This window comes from Temnothorax longispinosus, chromosome 7 (assembly GCF_030848805.1).
Source record: "Temnothorax longispinosus isolate EJ_2023e chromosome 7, Tlon_JGU_v1, whole genome shotgun sequence".
In the NCBI taxonomy this organism is placed as follows: Eukaryota; Metazoa; Arthropoda; class Insecta; order Hymenoptera; family Formicidae; genus Temnothorax; species Temnothorax longispinosus.
Window position 1 is genome coordinate 18,620,568 of NC_092364.1, and position 26,132 is coordinate 18,646,699.

The 26,132-nt window shown below is 38.5% G+C and overlaps 1 protein-coding gene across 11 annotated transcripts in view; it reads left to right on the top strand.

Annotated features, from left to right (window-relative positions):
* Liprin-gamma overlaps positions 1-26,132 on the top strand; it is a 125,206-nt gene that overhangs the window by 73,780 nt on the left and 25,294 nt on the right. For 10 of the 11 annotated variants that reach the window (XM_071784319.1, XM_071784320.1, XM_071784321.1 and 7 more), the window contains 2 exons: positions 2,867-2,979; positions 24,516-24,924. In XM_071784319.1, coding sequence (XP_071640420.1) covers positions 2,953-2,979; positions 24,516-24,924 — 436 coding nt within the window. In that variant the 5' untranslated portion in view covers positions 2,867-2,952. The remainder of the gene's footprint in view (positions 1-2,866; positions 2,980-24,515; positions 24,925-26,132) is intronic. The other variant, XM_071784322.1, reaches the window with a different exon arrangement.

Consider the following 26,132-nt stretch of genomic DNA (forward strand, 5'->3'; position numbering starts at 1 on the left):
ATATCAGTGCGATCCCGCAACCCTCCCGCTGCGCCACGCCGAGGAAACGACGGAGGCGTATCTACTTCTCTCCGTGTTTGCGGTAGACCTATATACCCCCGACTTGGTACAGGGCCATCCAGGACCACATGAGCTCGCTCGTGCACTTTGACGCGCGTACACCGTTACAAATCCGAGGCTATAGGTGTGCGCGAGGCGAAACGCTACAACACGGCCGACCCCCGTCGTATCGACATCGCGCGGAATATTTCAACGCGGTCGCCTACTTTCGCGAGAGCACGTTTTCGCCTCGCGTTGCACGCGAGATTTATCGTTTCGGTGGCTCGTGTCGACGAGCTGATTCATTCCGCACTCGCCGGCTTCGCGAGAGCGCCGTAAACGCGAGTTTGGGAAATTTATGAAATAAACCGATGCAGTTTGACGCCACTTTATGATTTAATGATTTGATGACGTGAATGTTTAAAACTTCTGAAATCTAACGAGCAAGATATTTTCTTCACAAAAGCTGATTTTTTTTTAAGAGAGAGAGAGTATCGGTTTTAAATATTTTAAAATCCATTACGTGTATTTTTTTTATCTTTTGCGAAAAGTATGCTACGAACGATTATGAACGTTAATCTTTAATGCGGAAGTATGCAGTGTTTAATCGGGAATCTCCGACACGAAGCACTACCGAGTTTCCTTCTTTTAGTTAGGTAGTAACGATCGCGCGAGATTATTCAGTAAGGACGCTCGACGTTTCTGATGTGAGAGTGCTTCCTGCTGTGTTTGAAGAACCGCTACAATCTCGAGATCAGACTTCCGTGAAGGAAAGGGGTCTTTACCGATCTACCCATTCGAGCAAGTTTTTTTCTGCTCATCAATCGACTTAAAGATGACAGACAGAAATCGGAGCTGACGCTTATCGCAACCCGTTTAATCGAAATCGAAAAGATTGTTGATTCTGCATTTTCTTCCATTTAATTCGTAAACGTATAATGTCAAAATTACTGAATATTTATATTTTAATTCATGGATATTTTTTATCATTGTAATTTAAACATTTTTATTAATATTTACTTTTAAAAAAGATGATAAGACAAAGATTCAATATTCCGTGTAACGACACAACCAAGTTATCTAATTTTTTGGTTTACTCTAAAGATATTTTCCACTCCAAAGATATTTTGTAAAGTTGAATTTCTCTCGACCTTCGTGGGCGAAAAGCAATTTTACGACTAGTCGTTTCTCGTGATCTAGCGATAATACGTTCGTTTTCCAAGGGTTTTGCAGAACGCCTGAGGATCTTGCTCGGAAGACGTTCGGCGATCCAGGATTCGTATCTTATCGGCAAGAGAGACCTTTGTCTTCGACTTGTTATCGACAAACAAGACTTGTCGATAAAACATGTTTCTCCGGTCCAAGTTTTCCTCTGTTCCAGCACAAGCGGCAGTTTAATTGCGTTTAATTGCAACTCCGGCGAAACAAATAATACTCTAATCGCGTCGGGTTTGTCCCCGATGCCGTTTCCGTCGCGAGCGATTACGCGACAAAACAAGCAAGCCTGTTTCGTGCTTGCGTTAAAACTTCGTAGCTTCGTTGGCGCGTTCAGACGAAAAATCGTGCGCGAGATTAAAACTGGATTAACGGTAAACGTCATTAAATTATTACCAAGTAGCAGCGGTGCAAAACGCGCCGTTAATGCAATTATACCCTTTCGCGTAGCCCACGATTAGCCTTGGGTGATTTAATATTTTCCGATGAATTCGCGAGATTTCAAGCCGGCAATTTTTGTCCGTATTGCTCAATGTTAGCGTTAATTTGAAAATCGTATTCTTTTAAGCTGCCGTATCTCAATCTCGCTCAAAGTCAAAATACATTTTTAATGAGACTATATAATACATACCTCCGTCGTGTAGTTTACGGATCCGTCTCGAATTTTGCTTATGCCACATCAAAGCCGACATCGCATCGTCGACTACATATGCATCTCACTAAATTTGCGTTTAAGCTAGCGCGCAGAGTTCACGTATTTTCCGGTATTATATAATTTCACCGCCTCTTCTCTCTATCTCTCTTACTTTCTCTCTACGGGGAAGGCTGATGGTTGAGGATGCACCGTTTCGTATTACCGTTCTCCTTTGACGATGGCTGTTTTAAAAGAGCAACAGAAAAACTTTTAAGACATAAAATTATCCCATCCGCGCTACGCAACTCATAAACTTAAGCTTATAATTTCATATGAGTTCGTAAGTATGTACAAAATGGGTCAAAGCACAACATCACGTGCTTCCATCTTTTAAAAACTCTACCGCGAAGCACGTAGCTTCTGTGCGATAGCACGGAAGCATCGAAGGCGCGTGTCTATCCCGCGAGCTTACTCGGGCACCTTTGCGAAACGAGCTCCTCTCACGAACTTGTCGATAACAGTTTGGCAACCTGGGCCTTTCCACCACCTTCGCGCCACGATCATCGACTACGGGAATTCAATTATCCCGCCGGTTCGAACCAACGGCTTGGGTGAAGATAATACAAGACGAACGAACCGGGAGACCGGCCATTTTGGTGGGTCCGGGGTTCGAGAATTCTCTGACTCCTCGCATGTCTCGGATGAAAGGCTTAGCGCAATCCAATGGGCGCACATACCCGTTGAGCACCTTTCACGTGCCAACAATTTCCGCAAAGCTCGGTCGCTTACCGCCTAACCACAATTTGTTACAAGTCCCGAATAAGCTGTAAAACACTGATGCTGATGTCAAGAACATCTCTTTTTGATTTTTCTCTGCAGAACTAACAAATATGCGATAACATATGTTCATGATAACATATTTGTGCTCTTACAATCTGTGTAGTGCATTTGCAATTGATTCTTTTCCTTTAATTGCAGCTCTGAAGACTTTGAATCGTTTGAACAAGGAAGGCGAGGCGCTTGCCCTACAAAATGACCTCACAACGAACCCCACCTTGGCCTTGATGCGGCGCATCCTTGCAGATGCACAGGTAACGTCTATAAAATAAATTCTGAATGATCTTTGTAATATAAATCTGAACAACATTTAATTTATTCAGACTTTCTGGATACAATCGCGAATACGGTCAAGTGACGCGTAATCTGATAACGCTAAATTCTTTAATAGGAAGATAGAGCTCGGCATAGTTAAAACACGCTATTATAAATCGTCTCACGCAAACTCCATGCTCGAGTCAAACAGCCCCTACGCCAAGTTAATTATCGAATAGATAAGGGGCTGTGCGTATATGCCCATTGATATCGAAATTCATTGTCTACGTATAAAGGGTATTGTGTATTGGCAAGCATACCGCGATCGCAGATTCTGACAAAGCGATTCTTAGTTTTTTATAAAAACGTTTCTTCGAGTAGCACGGATATAATTGCATCATAAGACTTTGATGTTATTAAATGTCCACAATAAGTTCTGACTGAAATCGATCTTCTTTCGGGAGAAGATTGACACTTTACTCTTTCTTCTGTAGGATTAACTTTTCACGACGCGAGAAAGAGGCAAATTGAGAGGCGTAAAAAAAAACGATTTCTATAACTATAGAAAACTGTGCGCATTTATTCAAACTGGAAACCGACCAAAAATGTTTCTTCATTGTCGTTGGTGAGCAGTTCTCTCGAGGCGAGAGGCGCGCGTCGAGATTTTCAAGAAAGCAGGGAACCGAGAATTCGATGGGGTTAATTGTCAGACCGACAGAGGGTCGCCCTATTGATAGTGGATTCCTTTGTTCGCCGCTAACCATTGTTACCTATGCACGCGCGACCCCCGGCTGCGATTTGCCGACATTACCCTACGGCTGCGGCCCGATGTTTATTACGAGGAGAGATGTCGTCGGGGAGAGTTGTTCGCGCCCGTTGAAAGAAAAAAAAAGGGTCGATGGTGACTCGCGCGACGGATTTATCAGTGCAAGTAAAGTAACAAAATAAGGGTTGGAGTGGAAAAAGTGTCCTTCGCGTGATTCGTATGACTCGTGTTTGATATGGGACTGTTTCGTGTAACAACATGTTTCATATCTCGTTACAATCAATACAACTACGTGAAATTCTTACGAGTGGTTTCTCGTATCTAAAAATATGCTAAAATATGATCAAACGGAATAAAACCTGATAAACGGAATAACAACAATATTTCGATAAGATAATTATTAAATAAAGAGATCTTGAGACTAACAATTCTTTTTTAATAATTTGGTAATTTTAGTTGATAATTAGCCTATACCGATAGCAGGTTTTTGCTTGTACAGCTAATAATTAAACGAAAACCACTCCCGGCGATTTATGCTCCTCCAAATAAATGTAACGAGGGAAGATTAATTATGAGTCAAAAACGGGTACTGTTCCCCGTCTAAAATTGGAAGGTCAAAGTCGCGCGTCAGGAACACGTAAATTAATCTGCTAAAATCGGGGATGTCTACGGATGCTCCAGTAGGTTTAAAGACGGATGTGAAGGGCAAAACCCTTTTGTAATCGCTTCGCGGCGGGGTGAGCGTCGAGGAGTTACTGTTTTGTTACTGGTTTCCACTTTAGATATCTTTATGATGAAATGCGTAAAGTGTGCTTGCAGCAAATCGCGTACATAATAAGAACAGATAGAGAATTCAAAACTTAAAAATAAAGAAACGTCTACAAATGTTGAAATAGTCTCAAATACTTTATACTTTTTATTGAGAAAGACGCACAAATTTTATTTATATTTTAATATCGGTTGTTAAAGTTAATATTGTGAAAGTTATACATTTAATTAAACTAATTTACGGATTAATTAATATGTAAAGCATATACACAGCCAAAATTTTGTATTTTGCGTTAATTAAATTTGCGAATGCCTACATAAAACAAACGGCATCCATCGTTAATATCTCGCTGTCTCAGAACAATCGCAATATGTCGCTTTTAATATAAAAATCCGCGCGCTACGGAAACGTATTACCCGATATTGATCACGCTGCACGCACGAATAAAAGGCGAACGGGAATGACCGAACTTTCATTTTAGCGTGTCATTCATTTGGCGCGTAACGCGCGTCGAAAGCACTCGCTGTTAAAAGAGCCGTCAGACTTGTTAATGTTTGATATCATGATTTTCACAGGGCGAATAGATTAATGTTGGCGCATGGCTAATTCCGTGGCGTATTGCCGGCGATATAATGGTAAATTGCAAAACGTTTTATGCAACATAATGCGAGGGATGGAATTACATCACAAACACAGAATTGTGCGTAACTCATTGGAACTTCAATTGTTATCGCGTTATTATCGAATTCGTGTTATTTTGCGGTATACATGTGATAGCTTGTACATTAATTCAATATTACAAGCCTTGTGAACACGCAGATATTTTGTAACGCGTCGGTAGAAAAATTCGCGCGTTTCGGAGCGCGAAATTTTTGGGACGTTCCAAATCTCCATACACACAGATCCGGTAATGGATCCCGACGGGAAGACCTCGCGGAAGAGACGCAATGCGGATTATAGCTAAATCACACGCGACACGTCGCGCATAAACATGTTATTCGACAAATAGCATTCGGACGTGGCGGACGTGACAATTTCGGGATTAATGCTATCAAATTGATGGCCCGCAGTTTGCTGACAATGGACACGCGTACGGTGAAATTAAAGTTGGACCGCGTTTGCGTCGCGCAATTATAACGTCATAAAAAATCGCGGCAATTTGTATCCGGTGAGGTAATATAATGCGAGGTGAGGTGAGAACATTATCTCGTCATGGATTAGCAGAGAAATTTCCTGTAAAATGACCAAATATCATGTATCAATTACCTTACGTTAATTACGGATGATATAACGCTATACAAAATCGGATATACAAAATACAAATATGTAATTATCATTAATTTAGCTGTACGTTATAATCACTTTAATATATAATTATGGAAAACGACACGAAACGCACCCGGAGTGAATAAGTACATTGACGAATTATCTCCTTGCAGAATATATTTCTCATTTATGCGGTATATAATTTCAAATCTTGCAGTAATATTATTATTCAGAAAATCCCCAGATTTTACCCAATTTTCGTTGCATTGAACGATCAAACGTCAACGACCGTGTCTACCTATTTTATGCATCGAAAAATGTCGTTCTTTGCTGCTTCAGCACAAACAGCCCTTAAAAGCACGCGTTACTGGCGCTTTTGAGTCGGGCATCGGGAAAAGTCGCGCTTTCAATCGCGTCGCCGTTTCCAAAAGATGATCAATCGGCCGCCGCCGAGCAATATCCGGCGGAAGGAGAATTTCCACGTTCGACGTTTCAAGGCGAAATCGCCCCATTATACCCGCGTTTGAATTTCGATCTTCCGCGCGTATCTACGCGACAGAAACGGAGACCCCGAAAAGAGGAACGGCGGGGTACTGGGGGAAGGCGTACCCGAGGGGGAAAGAGGAAGCTGTCGTGCGCGCCGGTCGGGATCGCAGGACATATAGAAAAGGAGAAACGTGACGAGGCATATGAATCGGGCATAATGTCGCCTTAGCGTACCACCGCGGAACGGATGGACGCGGAACGGATGGACGCGCTGACAGAGCCGGTAACAAAGTTTCCCAGCTGCTGGGATACGATCGATACGAGCGATATCACGGAGTTCAAATGCGGCTTCGCTCGCTACGACAAGAAACGTTGCCGAGAATCTCGCGTGGTTGGCGACGGTAAACATCAGAAGGAAACAGTTTATGCAAGCGATACGGCTTCTTGAACTAGTGTGACCGATTTTTTTTTTATTTTCAATATGAAATATGTACATTGAGCTCGCGCAGTTGCGTTCTGCTACTTAAAGTTTAAACGATACTGACGACCGGATGACACACGTCGAGATATCGACGCTTCGGGAGTCTTGCGAAAGTCGTGGAAGTTGCGTCCGATGTCTGTTAATAAGTCCCACAGTTGATGGCATCGCGTCGGATCGATTGGAAAAAAATTGGAAAAAAAGAAGGGAGCGCGAAAAAAAACGGGAAGAGATAGGGTGAAAGTATGCGCGTGCAATCGGCGACGTCGAGAGTAATAAGGACATTCCCGAGAGACGACCTTGCGTACGTGGCGTGGCTGTCCTCGCTGATAGAACAAAAAAGTGATGCTCGTATAATAAGAGCGTGTCTACGCAAATTAAGGGGAGAAATATGGCTGTCAGCGAGTGGAATATAAAATCTTTGATGCTTAGATTTTACACAGGATATATACATGGCAACTCGTGAAAGTCCTTTCGCGACTTTATTTGTATGGAAATGCGCGGAATTTTATTATGTGGAACAGCTTTGTTAACTCTTGCAACCTATTCTTCCTTATTCTTAAACTCTCTCTTTCTCTCATGACTAATTGACTAGGATACGCGGCAAGGTAGCGAAAATAATGGTATAATTAAAAATAGATACACGAGCGTATATTAATCCATGTTGTTTCGGGAATTAAAGTAATACATTCGTATGTAATTTCATATAACAATATGTATATGCGATATAAAATATTTTATCTATAATTCAAAAAAATCGAATTATTTGATTTCCATAAATTATAAGAGAAAGATATACCTATATGTAGATACACATATAAAGCTTACTGAGCATTTTACAGAAATGTAAAACAATTTAAAAGCTTTTATCAGAAAAATTGATGGTTGCTAATAAAAGCATTTGAAATATTTAAATATATGACAGAGTACTCGTCTCCGTTATGAATATTATTATCTTCAGCAATTAATGCTGAACGTTTTGCTGAAAGCTAAAACCCGTGCATTAAGAGCCGTCAAATAATCACAGATATCGCGCACACAGATAACAGCCGCAAATGAGAGCGCGCTGCCGCAGCAGACGAAAAGCAACGGGCGGAGAAAGCGGAGAGGATTCATCAAGAGAGAAGGTGGATGCCATTTAACGGCTGAATAAACACCACCGCGAAATGACGAAGAGGGATGAAATGACGACAAGACGATAAGAGAGCCACTGATTTCACATGTGTTTTTCAACCATTCCCATCGTTTTACCTCGTGCATGGAAAATGCGAAAAAGCGCAACATTTTTTTTTTCCAGTTTTTAATAAAATTTTTCCTTTTTGCATTTGTAAAATACAAAAAAATAGATATATGCACCCGATAAAAATATACAATTTTACGTTGGATTTAAAGATTCATGAGTAAAATATTTTCCACTCTGCTATACCAAGTACGCGCGGAGCGAAACCGACCGTGACTCTTTTACGCGACGCGACGAGTTGCGAGTACTCGAGATGTTGTATTACTTTTTGTCACTGCGATAACATGCATATTTCAAATATAGAATATTTTTTTAGAATAATTAAAATACATATTATTTGAAATTACAGCTTCTTCCTTGAAATATTTATTTTAAGCATTCTTTTTATGTTGAGCTTAAATATGAAACACATTGTGTAATCGATGAGCGTACTTCTCATTAAAATATATGCGGATTTATAGTTACATAAAAAACATATATATTGAGAAATGTGATAATAATTATTATACAAAAAAGAATTCACCTAGAAAAACAGCTGATAAACACTTGCTGTATTTGTTGGTAAAGAGTCAAGTAAAACGCATTTTTAATCGATTTTACGAAACCGAGAATCGCTTGACTCCAATTTTGCATTCAGAAATAAGATTTTATGCTTGCAGAATGATTGATACATCGAAAAGCGTAGCAGAATTAACAAATAACAATAAATATATTCGCGGTTAGCTAAACAAATTTACATAGAATTATAGTCAACATATATTATTTTGTTATATTATTTTTGTGTACAGTATACTTAACATTGCACATTAAATATTATTAAATGACTTTACGATATCGACGTTAATCATAGTTTTTTAAAAGCGAAAAAAGGCCTAAACAAGTCGAGTTTAAAGGGACAGAAGTCGATAATAATTTGTTTCAGAGGTAACATTTTTCGTGATGCGTTGTCGATACAGTTAGATGTACACGTTGGAGAGTTTGTTCAATATCTCTAAAATTTTGTGCGGGGATAAATATACGTGCTACTTTTGTCATAACTTAAACGAACTTTAACTATTGGATTAGGAAAAAATTAAGTTCGTGTGCGAAAGCAAATATATTAGGGTAAGATCATGCGGGGTAAGCTCTGGCGGTGTGATACTACTAACGGTCTAAAACAAGGTCTTCAGATTGCACAAAACAAGATCTTTAAACTACACAATTTTAACTAAATCAAAAATAGTTGATTACATCTACAACATTTTTTTATTATCTTTATTCAGCTGCAAACTTATAAAAAAATTTTATTTGTACTTTTTTATTACGATTCACTTTTTCATTAGAGATCGAAGTGTGCTTTTTGTTACTCTCGTCGCCAATATTATATTTTTTTGCGTAACGAAGTTATTACACATAGTTACTACTAAATGCATGCAAAGTACATTTTTTGGGTGCTCGCAGTTTGTGAAGGACTTTCCGCATTTTTATGAGAAAAATATTTACGAAGCGTTTGGATTAGTACGGAATGTCCACGCAAAAGCTGGGTGATGTAAAAATTCCGTTTACATGACAGCCGCGAATGCAAGAGTAGAGAAACAAAAAAAACGCGCTTGGAGTAAAATCCATGTAAAATCAACGTTATGAATTCGTGTACGTGAATGAACAGAGATGCGCAGAGAAATTATGGAATCTATCATTAATTCATACTTTAATGAATTCATCAAACATTGTTTTAAGAGCCGCCGCGCGCGAATTACATAACGAATTTCCCGACATAAACGGTACTTTAACATTTTGAAAACATTTTTGTTCTAATTAAGATAATATTAATTTTGCTCTAATTGATACACATAAATGTGTGTAATTTATACATATAACACATGTGGCAGTATAAAATATCTGCAGAATACACGCTGTCATTTTTGCGATTAACATCCGACAAGGATTTTTTAATTATTCATAGCGCTTATGTTTAAATGGGCTCGTTTGAATATTCAGACTTTGGTTATGGTAACTCGGTTATGTATCATCGCATAAAATTCCGTATATGTGGCGGGCAAAAAACAGCAGAAAACATCGTGGTTGGGTCACGCTTGTAAAAGTCACAGATGATTCTCTACGCGACGCGAGCGTGAATAGGTGCATCCTTCGTTTCATTTTTATGCAAACGCGTAACGTGGCAGGCGTGCATTACATATACCTTAACAGTAACCGTAATGGATTAACCCTCTTTAACCCGCGCATCACTCCGGCTATTTCGTTTCTATTCCAATTCTCTTTGGCCGCCGGGGGGATGAAAGAAAATGTCGCCCGTCATTCCTGTTTTCGAAACGGCTTGTCATTCGTTTGTTTTTCCGTTTTGTATTTTTTTTTCCTTCTGGAAAATAGCGACGGACGCGTGTATGTATGTACATACAATGTAATACACGCGGCACTGTGTAAGCCGATTTGACAGCGACACGCTATTCCTATCTAGCGGCATTCGCATTCCGTTCTGCAGTTGCCGCGCAATGCGTTCCGACGAACGAGTTCGAATCGAACCGTGTAATGTAAAGCGATAGGTTAAACGATCTGGTAGTGATTTTACAATAATGTATCGAGTGTATATATTGGGAATAATTTTGTCATCGCTTTTGTCATCGGGAATGCGTGATTTTAAACGATAATTCATCGATTTTTTCGACAACGTCGCTATGCGTTGCTGACTGTAATTAATTTTGCATCAGAACGCGGAAAATTTTAACGTTGCGAAAATATATTTAACTGCTTTAAAAAGAATGTTTACCCGCGTGTAAAAATAAATGTTAAACGTGTTCTTCCTTTTTAATAAAATACTAAACAAAATTAAATTAATGCTAAATTAAAAGGATTATTATTACACAAATATTCTATAATTTGCAATATATAAAAAGTTGGCATATTTTAAAATTAATATATTTAATATAATCTAATTGTGGTTATGGAAATATTGAAAGTTTCGAATGACATTGATAGTAATTTGCATTTCTTTAATTTCGACTCGCTACAGAAATGAACCAAAATCACATTGACAAAAATTAATTTGTCTCTGTCTCTTTTTTCCATTTTCTCTCAATTTACCACGTAGAACGTGGAATTTCGTTATGTTTAAAAAAATTAAAATTTGAGAGTAATAATAATGATCGTACATACACCTAATTAATTTTTAATTATGTCTCTTTAATTCACATATAATATTGGCACGGTACGATATTATAAAATTGTTTTGAAAAGAGAGACCTTCGTATCATGAATTGACTGCAAAATAATATTTATAAAACGCGAATGCACCATATTTTCATGTATCTCGTATATTTAAACTGCACGTTTTAATTCGCATGCTTGTTTATTATTTTCTCATACGCAATACATGCTATTTATGTATTCTTTATTATTAAATTTATTCAACGACCATTTTAACAAGCGTAAAATTATGGAAAGCATTAAAAAATGTTTCATAATAATAATAATTAAAAGTTGGTTATTATTATAAAAACGCAACTAAAAGAAATTTTGCAATATTAATAACGCGTTGACATCTATTTACAAAAATCCATCTGATGAACAAGAAAGATTTATTGTTCTGAGATTTTTGAGTCTTTATTATCAAGTTAAATTTTAACCTGAATTAATAAATTATTGCATAAATTATACTGTTTAATCTGCATTACATATGAAAAAAATTGCAAATTCATAAGTATATTGAAATTTTCTTACTTATTGCGGCTCGGAATAGTCCATCTTGGAATAGTTTATCTTTTCCCTACGTGCAAACACGATATATGAGCGATGGAATATTTTTCCGTTAAATCGACAACGCCAAAGCCAGGAAACCATCGAGTAGACGAAATATTTCATCTATTCGGTATTGAGTCGCAATTTTAGTATTGAGATAGAAAAATCGTGTGTGCTGATCTCGAGCAAAATGTGCATATGATGTAATAATTTCCACATTATGTATTTTCGGAGATAATTGATATTTGGAAGGTCTAACGATTAGTTCGAAATAATTGAACTTATCTAATTTAATGTAATATATCTATTAACAAATAACATAAATTTCCAAAAAATTTACACTTTGCAATATACAGTAATTATTTTCGGTTACAAAAAGCTACAACATTCTTAAAAAGTTAAAAAACAAATCGAGAATTGTCATGAGCTCGTCACAGATTTATTATACGTATATAGATCTTTTTATCTCCTCTATTCTAAAAAATTGTTCACACACGCGAACTCGGCATTTCGTCAGGCACCATAATTTCCCTCGTACGCGCTCGTGTATGACTGCCAGTTTACATTTCCTCCATGTTTATGAAATTCCGCTTCCGCGAGCTCCGCGGGCGAGTAGGAAATTGCCTTTCCTCTTTTTATTGGGCTCAAACTTTACTGCCGGCGACGGAGCAGTTAAGCCGGTCGGTTTGTGCGCCCGGCAGTCCTGTATTTGCATTTGAAACGCGCCTTGTGGCATGGGCCTCGTCCACGACAAAGCGGTGAATTGGCTATTTAGCTGCGCTCGCGATTCTCGAAAAAAAAAACGCGTGAGCTTCCGGCACACGCGTCCTGCTCGCAGAAACACTTCTTACGCTCCTGCGTCACGTCCTAACAGCCTGGGCTCTCGAACCAATATGCAAATGAGTACTATCACGTCTAGTGCGATGGAAACCATTCATTAGTGGTTATAAATTTCGAAAAATTTTCGCTAATACGAAGATTATAGGAAAATAATTTGTTGATTAATTTACATATTTTTATATTTAGATATCTTCCAAAAATATGACAGATTTGAACATGTGTATGTATGACATACGTAATTTAAAAAATATTAAAAATTAATTATTTTATTATTATTATTAAGCTCTAAGTTTAACAAATAGTTTGACCTTTATGAACGATGAACATAATTCAATATTTTTTAAACGTTAATGAGATTGTCATAAAGATAATTCTTACTGAATATCGGGATCATCATTATATTATAAGTGAAGGCAGAAATATCTCTGTTCGCGTTAACTATGTTAGAACGCGATAATATCAGTCGATGCCACGGTAGATCCGAGTGCAGTGAACCTTTTCGGAGCGTGACAGATGAACATAAGCTTAACGCGCGCGCGGAATTATGCATCCGCGCCTATAATTATCCCAACGTCCCGGCGAAAGACGCTGGGACGTTCTATATCTCGCACCCTGTCGTTTATAGGATGTAGTTACGTCGCTAATAGCGAAACGTAAGTGGATTCTTAATCGTCCTTAAATTCTGCATCAACCACCTTGGTCCAGAGAGCGGGAAGATCATGAAAATATTTCAGCCATGGTTTACTAAAACGTACATAATATGTATTTGTAAAACGTGATACAAAAATTGTGTAACAACATATTTGGAAAATTATTCTATACATTTGCGTAAACAATTGTTGCACGCACGAGTTTCGTTGTTATACACATTTTATGACACTTGTAAAAGAGGCTAAAGACCGCTATAACAATTTCGAACTCGACTTTCTAAGATAAAGATAAGCAGTCATGAAAATAATCTTGTCGATAATTACAACGAGCTCTCTCTCTCTCTCTCTCTCTCTCTCTCTCTCTCTCTCTCTCTCTCTCTCTCTCTCTCTCTCTCTCTTTCTCTAAGAATGTTTTCGGATGGAAACGCCATCGAATAAGACTGAAACTTCAGACATAAGCAGTTACGTAAGTCGCTTAAGCACCGTGTAATGTCAGCTTATGACGCGCCCACGCGTTGTTGTACGTGTAATTAGTCGCGTTAACTCAATGCAGCAGTAACTGATGAGGCATCGCCTCGAAACCCCTGACTGCAGCACAATTTGTTGCATCCGTTTATTATCCCCGCAGTGATTACGTGTAACTGATTGCGAGTGCAACATAACGTTATTACGTTATGTTACATTCGGAGGACGAGGTGGCGCAGATTGCTATATTTACGCGTCTCGAAATATTTCCTATTTATAACGCAGATTTCAGGCGGCGCAAGTACCAGATTAAATTCAATTACTAGGTATTATAATTTTATTTCTTAATTAAATGATATGACATTCAATTGGCAAGTATCTTAATTGCAGCAACACTTGATATCAATATCGACTCCAATTAAAATGAAAGTATTTCTTCCGCGTTGCATATAATAAAATTTCTAACTCACTAAGGCAGATAATTACGTAGTAATTGTTACGTAGATCTGTTATTTATTTCTAATTTTAGCAAATAATTCGGATATCTGAAATATTCTTGATTTTAATATAAAATTACGTTTTTTATGGGATCAATAAATGACATTACGCAGTTCACTTCTTTCAACAAGAGGAAGGAAAGAAAAACAGCGTGATACTCTTCGCATTTATTCTCGTTAATTATAATTTTTAAATTATAATAATGGATGGAACTTTGTGCATCACTTTATAATAATGAACTTAAGTCAGCAAAAACTACATAAATGCTTGCTTCTTTGTCTTGCACGTCTAGCTTTTATTTTTAATAAAATATGTCCATGTTTAGCAAAAAAAAAGTATATCAGATGAGAGCAGTTTCTGCGACGCTCTCAACTTTACTTTCGCTCAAGTAACGAAAAGTGCAAGTTTCAAAGTTACATCAGTTCTTCTGATCTTTTCGGATTATTTATTCAAACTTGCAGCGTGTTTCCAGCGCGAGAGTAAGAACATACATTAGAGAAATTGTTTTCTTAATTTTAATATCGTTTTTGCAGTACGCGTAAAAACTTAATAAAAACTTAATATGTATATATTAAGAAGCAAATTAGAGAATTATACCTCGCTCATCTTAAACTGGCTATTCTTTTCCCGCGGTCTCCGTACCGTTATTCAATTTCCATTTTTGGATAGGAATGTACTTCAATGTCCAGCCCACATAGAGAGAAGCCACGAGCGAAGACCAGTTTGCCTTGATGCTTTAAGTTTGGCCCACATTAGAAACCTGAAACGGCGTGACAGGAACACCCGCGACGCGTTATTTAAATAGCAGCACGTGCCGCGTGTCCTCTCGCTTAAGTGGCCAACATGTTCGTGCATCTCTCTTCGGAAATGCACTCTTCCGTCGCTTAATCTAATAAAAAACAAACGCGCGAGAAATCGTCGATCATTAATGTTTTAATGTCGCGGTTCGTTTTTACGCGAGTGTTATCATCTAATTATATACTACCAGTATGGTTACCCACATCATTGACATTTACTTTTACCTTCGGCATTGCATTGTAATTCCAGACGAAATGAAATCCCATGATTCGTGAAATAATATATACGGCACCAATAAATGTTTCATGTCGCTCGCCGATTTAATATTCATCTCCCTTAACATTTATTCCGTTCTGCGGCAGCTCATTAATAATAAAATATTATTACATGTGTCGCATATATTATGATTATTTCTGTCTCTCTAGCGTACACATATTGCATAATGAAGAAAACTAAGTCTGCAACTCTATTATGCTATAAGAGTCATCATATCTGAAAATATTAAAATCTTAAGTATTTAGGCTAATGAGATGCTAATTGTCAGCATTAACAAATAGCAGATCTGTCTGTTTAGATGATCGCTAATTTTATCTTTTTTTATTTTTTAACATTTCTTTTCTTGTACAAAATCACTAACTCATGAAAGCTATTTTCCTCAACACAAAAATATCAAAATATTAGTAATTTTTATCTATTCAATACATTACCCAAGATTTAATTTTTTAAATCTTTTTTTAAGAAATATACTTTCTAAACTTATTCTCGGCAGAAAATAAAAACATATAAAAATTCCTTGATTTCCTAAAGATTTCTTGGAATAAATCTGTTATAACTCTGTATCTCACGTTTGGTATCACATTCTTCAATTAAATTTGATACCCGCAACACGCACGCTAATAATATTCCACGCACAATGGAAATCGTTGTTGTCTTCGCGGATTATCGCCGCTCGGGGCGAAAATCGATACCGCGCTATACGTGACTCGAGTCGCGGCAATTACAACGGACGATTCCACATCGCGCAACGCGAGGAAAAAGCTCGGGGAAAAAGAGAGGTGGGATTGGATTATTTTTACCTCCGTACGTTGCGAGACAAATTGCTCCGACGCGGTGCAACGAGGCGGCCGGAATTGCAATTTCATAAATTCGAGTGGCGGCTGCCGCCCGTAATGCGCAGCTACTGCATCATTTCGTAGTCTTCTTACGACATTCCATCCACCATCCACTATTTTCACTCTTATCTCTCTGACTCTCACATCTCTTTCTTTCTCATCCTCCCCTGCTCTCTTATTTTACGTACTCTCGTTACGTACTTCGTTCTCTCACCCTGTGTATCTTTTTACTTTTTTCTATGCAAACTACTTTCGTTCGAATAAGGACAGACTTAATAATTATCGCCATATCGTCGTCTTGCTCGGACAAATCGAGGAAATCCTCCTGAGGTTTTTTATTTTTCCATGTCACTTTTATTCTTTCACAGACTCTCCCTCGAGTCTTAGCTGCGGAAGCCTCTCTCTCTCTCTCTCTCTCTCTCTCTCTCTCTCTCTCTTTTGCTCGACGCGCTGAAGCACGTAGTAGTGAGGGAACACTTAGATGATATTAAACTCCCTTTTTCCATTCCGTGAATTTACGGCCGATGCAAAAATTATGAAAATTTTTGCGGAAAACGGAAAATTTCCCGTTTTTCGTCAACAACTGAATAGTGCTTTTCAAAAATTTCCGTCAAAATCGATGGAATTAATAATCACATTAGTAGAGCGCTCGTCCGTTGAAAATTTCATCTCTCTGCGCCGCACCAACTCCCGTCGTGTCCACTTTAATTTCTCTGTCGTCCTTTTCCTTTCTCCGACATCTGCATACCTCTGGAGAGCGAGAGAAAAAGGGTCACTCGACGACCTCTCGCGACCCGCCTTTCTCGCCTCTCCTTTGCCTTTGCCATTTACTTTTCCACGATAAATTCATTCCGCGACGCCCCTTGCGAGTGACAGCCTTCATCTTGTCGCTTGCATACCATATTTCTCATATATAAATGTAAGTCACCTGCGACCGTATCGTGAAGCGCCTTCGGATGATGGTTCGTGTGAAAAGATTGCATGGAAAGCTTTAAGAGAAACGAAAATGGTTGGAAATATAAACCATTACAACTGTAAAATAAATAAGGAGAAATATAACATATAAAATAATACAATTACGTGATATAGATTTTGAATATAGATAAATATTCTAACATTATACTTGTGCTTAATATTAATTCATGTCTAATTAAAATATTAACGAAATTATTTGTTCCAAATACTTATATACGTAAGCGTATTTTTTTTTAGAAATATGTTTGAGAAGTATTCTTATAAATTTCCCGGTAGAGATAAGCTAGGGTTCGTCTCGCCGATGCGGCGTCAGGAAGCTGCAATAGCGGAAAATCCGTAGGGAAATAAACCAAATCGTATTGGTGAGAGTACAAATTGTCATTCCATTCTTATGCAAGTAAATTCGATTTATTTCGCGCATAAAAAGAAAGCATTTATTGATCGCCGATTTGATATTATCTTGTGACAAGTATTTGCACAGGTAATCAAGAAGAAATATCTCGAGCAGTGAGACTTGATTTCAGATTATAGATTCTCATCCTGAATAAAGAAAAATGAAATCATATTACTATGAAAATAACGACTATTCGTTAATTATTATAATATTGATGCGTTACTAATCACGTATACTATCGCAATTATATCTCGACCGGAAAACTTATATTTTTATATAACCATTATATTTATTATTTCGATTATTTTTAGTTTTTGTCGTAGGATTCTCATCCTACGACAAAAACTAAAAATAATCCTTTGTTCTGCTACGATCTTGGCGAACGCGACCGCGATTGTTCTCTCCGCCGATTTGTCCTCTTGCTTTATGAGTTCAGCGCATCGATGCAGCACGACAACCGTTAATTGAACATCTTCCGGACAAAGCATCGATTCCCGACGGGGGACGGAAAAACCGGGCCAACGGTCTGCTGGTAATAACATCGATAGCAGCGGCCACTTCGTATTACCCTCTCATCGATTGTCGTCTCACTCGCCGGTGAGCGAAGATGCGATCTCTCAAACGAGGGACCCATATGCTGGACTGCGCCGCAAATACCCGGCTAACTTAGTTGGATAGTAATATGGCGTATGCTCGCGCGTGATATGGGTAAAATGCTTAAGTACATATATGCACGCCATGGCGAAGCTACGGTTGACAGCTGTCTATATCAGGAGCTAAAGCTATCATCTTTCCTTCATAAACGCTTTTACCATCTTTAACTTATATTTTATCGAAAATATTGGAGAGGCAAAATGTCACTGGCGATCTTTTAATTTTTAGTGTTAATTATCTCAAGTGAGAGAAGGGGAAAAGGCTTTAAGCTTTAAAGAGAACGAAATTCTTTTGAAACGAAGCCCATTCGTGCTTCGGAGAGACACCCGGCTCTGTTCACGGAATTTCTTGGCGGCTACGGCCAGTTTTCTTTTCTTTGTTTTATCTGGGTTTCGTTTTTAAAAGTTCATTTCTTCGTTATAGTGCTCGGAGCTCGCTCTGACGAAGAACTTGGAGCGAAATGTAGAAAGATCGCGGAAGTTCATATACTTTTGATAAGAAAGCAAAATACAAAACGTGAAACGAGTTACGCGCAAAGTCGACAAATAGTTCGTAAGAGAAATGTAATTTGCAGGAAACGAAAGACGTTGGAAATTTTAATTAACGAACAATAAAGACTTTGGGAAATGGAATTGCGAAAGGCTCTGAAGTTTTGACTTTAGCCGGAAATTGCTTCACTAAGGAAGAATATGTAAGGGCCGTTTCGTATGCAAAATACGTTGCGAAGATATTTCAAAGTGATAACCGACCTCATGTCACACATCTGAGAGAGAAAAGTATATCCTTGAGAAACTTTTACTCTATGGATGGGATAAATCTTGGGGCAAGCGATATGTAGTACATCTATGTGGAGGGTTAAAAGCCATAGTGGTGTAAGTCAATATTTTAAAAAATTTGACTTACACCACTATGATTTTTACCTCTCCATATGTCTCATTTGACTGGATATTATACACGCATTGCATGCTGTTCCAATTTGAAGATGACACATTTGATATGCAATGTCATTAACAATAGCGAAACAATTTGAAAGATATTGTGAATTTTATTGTATATTTATATCCTCTTTCAAACATAGAAAGATCATATTAAAACAAAAAATGAAATATTTTTTAATTACGTTACTGACATAAATTATAAACTGATTTGCGATGTTACTAAATTAATTTCACAGTGACAATTATGTTAATCAATTCTCGAAGCATATTAGAATCGTGTTCTTATATTATTTTAACGTAGATATTTTGCCATTGTTAAAGTTCTAGTAATCTGATAGAGGTAGCGAGGAAATATTTCGACAACAGATATTACTGCTTATTAAATTAGTGGAATTATTAAGATGGAATTTTTAAATTTGAACATGAAAATCTCGCGGTTCGATCCTGTATCCATTATGCATCGTAAATTTACGTAGCATACGAAATGCCATGTGCATATAAGCCGAGGGCGAGCAGCAGCCATCATCAGCGCGAGCGGGAGGATTTTCCGGTGAAAAATCGCGGATGCTTCGAATGATGCATATTTCATGCGCTACTTGACGATGAAACGAAAACCTCGCGCTTCTTTCTTCGTCGCACTCGCTATACTTTAACACCCCCGGACAAGTGCCGAGAGCTGAGTTTCGCGCTCGTAATTAGCGAGACGGCAAACGCGGTATCTCCCCTAATTTCAGCAAAATTCTTAAATTACTTGGATTAAGTTTACGAAAGTATTATTGAGCGGGTTATATATTCCGGTGGTATATAAATAAAATAAAAATGCGATTATGCGGAAAGTTAATGTAGTCACCTGAGCCTGATTTCATGTTGCCGTACTCATAAACTCACTTTTGCAACTTGTTTTAATCCGTTTCAGCGTAAAGTCAGGCATTTATGCCGGAGTAACGCGTGTGTGGCAAAATTAACTTTCATCGTTAAGGCCTCCGCACAATGAAAAGTATAAGGAACAAGGGACAGATATTAGCGATTAGGAACTAAAGAATGAAGAATAAAGTTGGATGCACATGCAATGAAAAATACAGGCTACGGAAACAGGGAATAACACAGACAATAGATTTTTAATCTATCGGAAGCCGTGTATTAATGTTACACCAGCTTTATTTCTGATTTCTTATTTCTAATCGCTAATATCTATTCCTTGTTCCTTATATTTTTCATTGTGCGCAGGCCCTTAGTCTTTCTTTTACAATTTATAGTATATGTTACATTTAAATCAATCATTGTATTGAAATGCTGCCATCGGCATTTATAATGTGCAATATTTGAAATCGAGATTCGATTTAACCACACTCATTGAAGAATATCCATTATTTTGTAACGGCAGGAGGGAATAATTCAAAGGTTGTCAGATCGTTTGTATTCTTGCTGGGTCGCTGGATTTTCCAATTGAGAAAAGCGACCTGGCAGCTCTCGAAGCTGAGATTCTTTTCCTCGTTTATTTCCCAGCGATCACGCGGTAATAGCAGGTATCACTTTTTGCTCAGCATCTCGCTGGCTCTTTCGTTCGTTGATTCTCGCCGCGTGCGAAAGCGTATTGGCTTCCGCCGAGAAAAATCACTCATTAAACCAATATATTCGTGAATCCTTTTAATAAAACGTTGTACTATCGGTCCCTATATGTTTCACACGCTGATATTCTGGATCATTAACGATTCGGATGGGAACGTCACAGATCCCACGAAATAAATCGAAGAATTAGCCATTGTTATCTATACTCTTTAGATTTGTTAGTTTTTTTATTTTTAATATTCCGTAAAATATTTCTACAATTTGTCTAGACAAGTCTAATTAAAGTAATAAAAAGTATATAACCTCCTCGAAAACTGACCCACTAAGCGACTTTCCAACAACTTCGCGGTTTGGACGACACACTTTTAAGGACACACTGTCAGTGCCGAGTTACAAGCCCGCAGGCCATCCAACGATGGCATCTAATCCTGATTTGATGCGGAAAGATCTGCCCATTCAATTACGGTACTCTCCGGGCGCGTTACAGCGAGCAGGCAGTGAGTCGCGCAGAGAGTTTCGTGTACGACAAATTGTTTGGCTAATGACCCGATCGTTCATTTAATTGTTACGGGCTGGTACACTCGCAGCGATTGTACGCGAAATCGTTTCTCGTGCGTCCGCAATTGAACGATTCCGCCGCGAAACATAGGAGAAACATAATATCGGGGGGCCTTTCGACAAACGACCGACGCGATAGTCCGCGGTTAGCATTTACACCGGCGTTTGTCGACTCCGGTTGAATAATCCTGTGGACCCCGTTATAGTCCGAAATAATCAGATAACCGGCTAACTAAACCCGAAACTGTCGGCCGACATCCGACTAACTCGACTGTAATATCGATTGTGTCGATTAAATAATTTACATTCCAAAATTTGAAAATTTACTCCTTCGAGTGTTAAATAATTTAGTCATCAGAATAAGTTAGTAATCAACTAATTTAGGTAGTTAGTAAGTAACTAATTTATTAACTAAGCTTCATTTTAACAGAGTTCCAGTTGGATACATATAACGTGAAATATTGAATAACTCTCTGGTAGAAAGAATCTTAGCTGAGAGTAATGCGGAAATGATATATTTATTATATGCGAATTTCTTATCAAAAATTGTGCAGTTGAGAGAAAAGACGCTATCAATATCGTCACTTCTAGCGTTATTGATTTTTCCTCCGAAAATGCTTGTACGGATCCACCGAAGAGATTCAGCGGTATAAATGTATACATTGCGGCGGAATGTACATTTTACAAAAGAGAGGGAGAGAGAAAGAAAGAGAGTGCAGTGGCGTTTAAACGCATAATACTAAAGGCGAAATTGCTCTTCAGCAGCGAAGCGGCTGGTGGTTTTCGCTCATCGCTCGTTTCCATTCGGCGGAAATTTATCGTTGCGATTTCGATGGTTCACGACCGTGAAAAGGGCGTGAATGCGATCGTTGTCGAAGCGTTCGCCCTGAAGGGAAAGGGATGAGACGCCGCTGGAAATGCAACAAGTCCGCGAGATGTCTTCTTCTTCCTCTTCTTCTTCTCGTTATCCTTTTGTGTCGTTGGAACTTGGCCAATGATGATCCCCTGGACGACTACTCTCGTTTCGCCTTCTCTAGTTCCTCAATGTATTTTTGTCTCTGAGGTTTTCTTGATAATGCTTGATTACCAGCTTGACGATCGCGATAATTGATTGCATCTCTTGCGAGATCTATTAGGTATCTTGAACCTATATAGAGCGACGATGTTCTTCAATTAATAGAAGTTAAAGATAGAACATAGCGTATGGCAATTTTCATTTGTGTCGAAAAAGAGATATTAATAAGAATAACGTTATTTGAGAGATATCTATACTTTATAATGACCTGAATATTTCGAATGTCCTTGATATACTTTATGCACGAATTTGAATTACACAAAATTTATTATTTGACTTTTTTTTATAAATTACAGATTTTTATTTAGAAGATTTTCTTTGTATTCTTGTGTATTTTCTTTGCAATTTGTAAATCATTTGGTTGTGACACGCTAATGGCAATTAGAAATTTCCGCGTTTGACAACGCGTCATTAAGTGGCACGGCTTACCGAAAGCCGCTTACATGCGTGGGGCGGCTTTGGAAAGGTGTTTGCTTCACTGATTTCGGTTGCTTCGAAACTGCAGATTTTAGAGGGTTTTGTCTGCGCTTTTGGCCGTGCACCGTAGTGATCAGCTATCTAAATTCGAGAAGCGTTCAATTTCGATCGAGAGGCTTCGGCGCTTCTTTCACGATGCAGCTTGCATTCGTGAAAAAATGGATTTACAAAATTCTGCTTTTATTGCATATTAAATCGATTTTTATTTAACTTTTCGTATTAGTCGATATGTCTCAAAATAATCTTTCCTAAATAATTTCTACATTTTCCTACGTTATCGAATTAATATTTACACACCGACTGTATAATAGTGATTTTGAATTATACATTGCGCAAGTGGATCGTCCTGATATACGTATTAATAACATATTAATGTAACATTTCCGCAGACGGAAAGCGTTCATTATTAACAACCAAATTTAATGTCTGCACAGTTATGAATGATTTATCGATGCGTATGTGAAACTTCTGCTCGTTCTATGCCTCTTTTAATCACCCAGAACATTGCTTAGAGATATCTGCTGATTGACACATATTATTTATATTATTTATATCAAATTTTAATTAACATAGATAGTAATAATATTTTACAAGTGAGTTCAACTTCAAATTACTCGAATCTTGTAGTTAATACGGTACGTCTAAAGTTACATTGAGTTTCCTGTCGAACTTGACGATGGAGTCAAGTTGTTAACAACTCGCGGCGAACGCTATCGACTCCTCCTCCGTTCGAGATCGAGGGTTAAGAGTCACGCTTGACCCGGGTTCGGTTATTACGGCCGCTTTCGCTGGGTGCATCATCGACATTCGTAATCGCGCGAGAGCCATATTATATCATCGACCTATCCCAACGTACGGAACCACGTGTCAGTCCGTACACGGGAGAGTCATCTATTATTCCGCACGGAGGATTCCGCAGTCGTTTGTGTGAATTAGCGTTCCTGGGAATTACACGGATATCCGTGGAGTCTTATTGATCGCCGTTAGAGAACACCATTTTAGTTTATTAATAAAACATTAAGAGGTACAATAATGTAACAATAAAAATGTAACACTAAAAATCCGCTTAAACCAACTTCTTGATAGATAATAACGCCTCAATTGAAATGTCGCAAGTAAATCTGCAAAAATGTAGCACTGAGATTTTATAAACGTGTCTCTCTACTTGCCTTCGTCTATCTTCCTGATTTCGTAGTCCGGAGAAATAGCATTTTACTTATCCCTGAGGTTACTTCTAATGCGATGCTGCGAAAGAAATACGACTCTACGTGTCCCGGGCGTTTCTCTGTTTCGCAATTTCAGTGATTCGTGCCGCGACTTCGAAGGCGACGTCGCGCAAAGTCGCGCTCGCGAAACTTCTGACTAGCGGAAAAGCGACATCGATATCACTGTAGCGTGTAAAGAACTTTCGGCACCCCTTCTACATAATGACAAACGCGCAATGAGATTCGTGCGAGCCAACCGTCGTAAAGCAGGCTTAAAACTTTTATCTCGTCGTTATTTGTTTGTTTCACTTTAACGTGTATTAGCCTAATCAACAGTTTCACGAAAATGGACAAATTTGAACAATCATACAGCTAAAGAAATCTTTGTATTCTCCAGTATTTATAATTATAATATACATATATAAAATCTGATTCGAAGCATATTTAGATGCTAGAAATACAGGTAAGATATCGAGCAAGTAAACTACAAATTCACAATTTTAATTATTGAATCTTGCGCGATCACCCTTTACCGTATTTCTTCTAGTTTTTGTTATATCAAAATCATTTCTGATGTGATTTGTTCACAGGCAAAATTCCGCGTGATGGTGGAGGAGAACGCAGCGACCGGCGCCAGGCTGGACGGCGAGCTGGAACGCGCTAGGGGCGAGTGCGCCACTCTTCGGGGCGAATTGCGCGATGTTCGTGGCGCCTTGCCGATTGTACTGAATAATAACAATGCCAGCAATGGCGGCGCTAACAGCAACAACAATGGCGGCACAGCAACCGGTGTTTCCGGCAACGCGAATCCTGGCCAGGAAGCCGAGGCTCAGCAACAGGCACAACAGGAAGACGGCAAGCGGCTTAGCGCCGGCAGTAGCCCGATCGAGAAGAGAAGCTCGGCCAGTGATAAATCCGCCAGTCCTATCGACAAGCGGACCAGCCCGGTGGACAGGAAGGATAGAACCAGCCCCATCGATCGGCGATCCAGTCCCATAGGTTTGTGACAAAACAAATTCTTACCTTTTTGATATTTAGTTACTTTCTTCATTAAAAATATACGAAACAAATTCTTGCCTCTTTAATATTGAGTTATTTTCTTTATTATTAATCTTGATTTATATATATATCCTCTTTAGAAATTGGAATGTTTAAATACTTTACCGAAAACAAGCAACCATCAGCTTGAAATGCGATTAGTAGCGTAAGAAGTTGTTTGTTTTAAATAAAAAGATGTTCTTGTACAAATTCTTCTCGTCGAAAGAAGGAACAAGATCTCGGGGGAACTTCACAGGTTGAATGTTGAAAGTTTATTTTGCGAAAGTATTTTCATAAAGACAACTCGGCAACGGAAATGCGCTTAAGCTGGGCAGAAAGTTATCGACTTCGCGCGAGCGCTTCGGCGGATAAGACTTTTTAAGAAGTTCGCGAGAATGAAATTTTAAGACGGCGCGACGCGAATGTTTTTCGCATTTCCACGTTTATCTTAACTTGCCTGTGCGCCTTGCGGTGAGTTATCCTGTATATTTCACAGTTATGTGCTGTTACTTTTATGGCCGGCCATGATTCATAGTTCTCTCCGCGGCTTGAAGCCAGGATTGCCGCCTTTAAACTACTTATTGCAACTCATAACAGCTGAGTTCTTTACTACGAATGTTGCAGTCGTTATTCCACAGAGTACAAGAGTCTGTATCATTTTATATAGTAGGTTCTACTTATTCGCGATTTTTATCATTTTTAACGCGCTCATCGCATTCCTGCATCGAATAACGTTGTACGGATATCAATTAGCAAGTAAATCGCAGAGGTAATATTTTTAAAAATATATACATTTTCTATCAACAGTAAATCTCAAATATTTAAGATATGTGGCGCTAAATATATATTTTGATACAAAGAACGTGTTAACAGGTTCATGAAAGACCCATTAACAAAAGATCAGAATATATTATGCTCTCGTCCGCTCTGATAGCTCTATCTATCTACGTATGTATCTCTCTACCTATCTACCCATCTACCTATCTCCTCCCCCTTCTTGTCGAGGAGAGATGTCAACAGACCCGCTTAAGGGTGAGTGGTCCCATGTGTGCATGCAAATTCGGGACGAATGCATTCGGGGCACCCATCGTATCGGATCGATCGATCATGCGCATCGCGTAGAGGTATTCATCGTCGAGATCGCCGACCGGATCCATCTTATCGAGTAC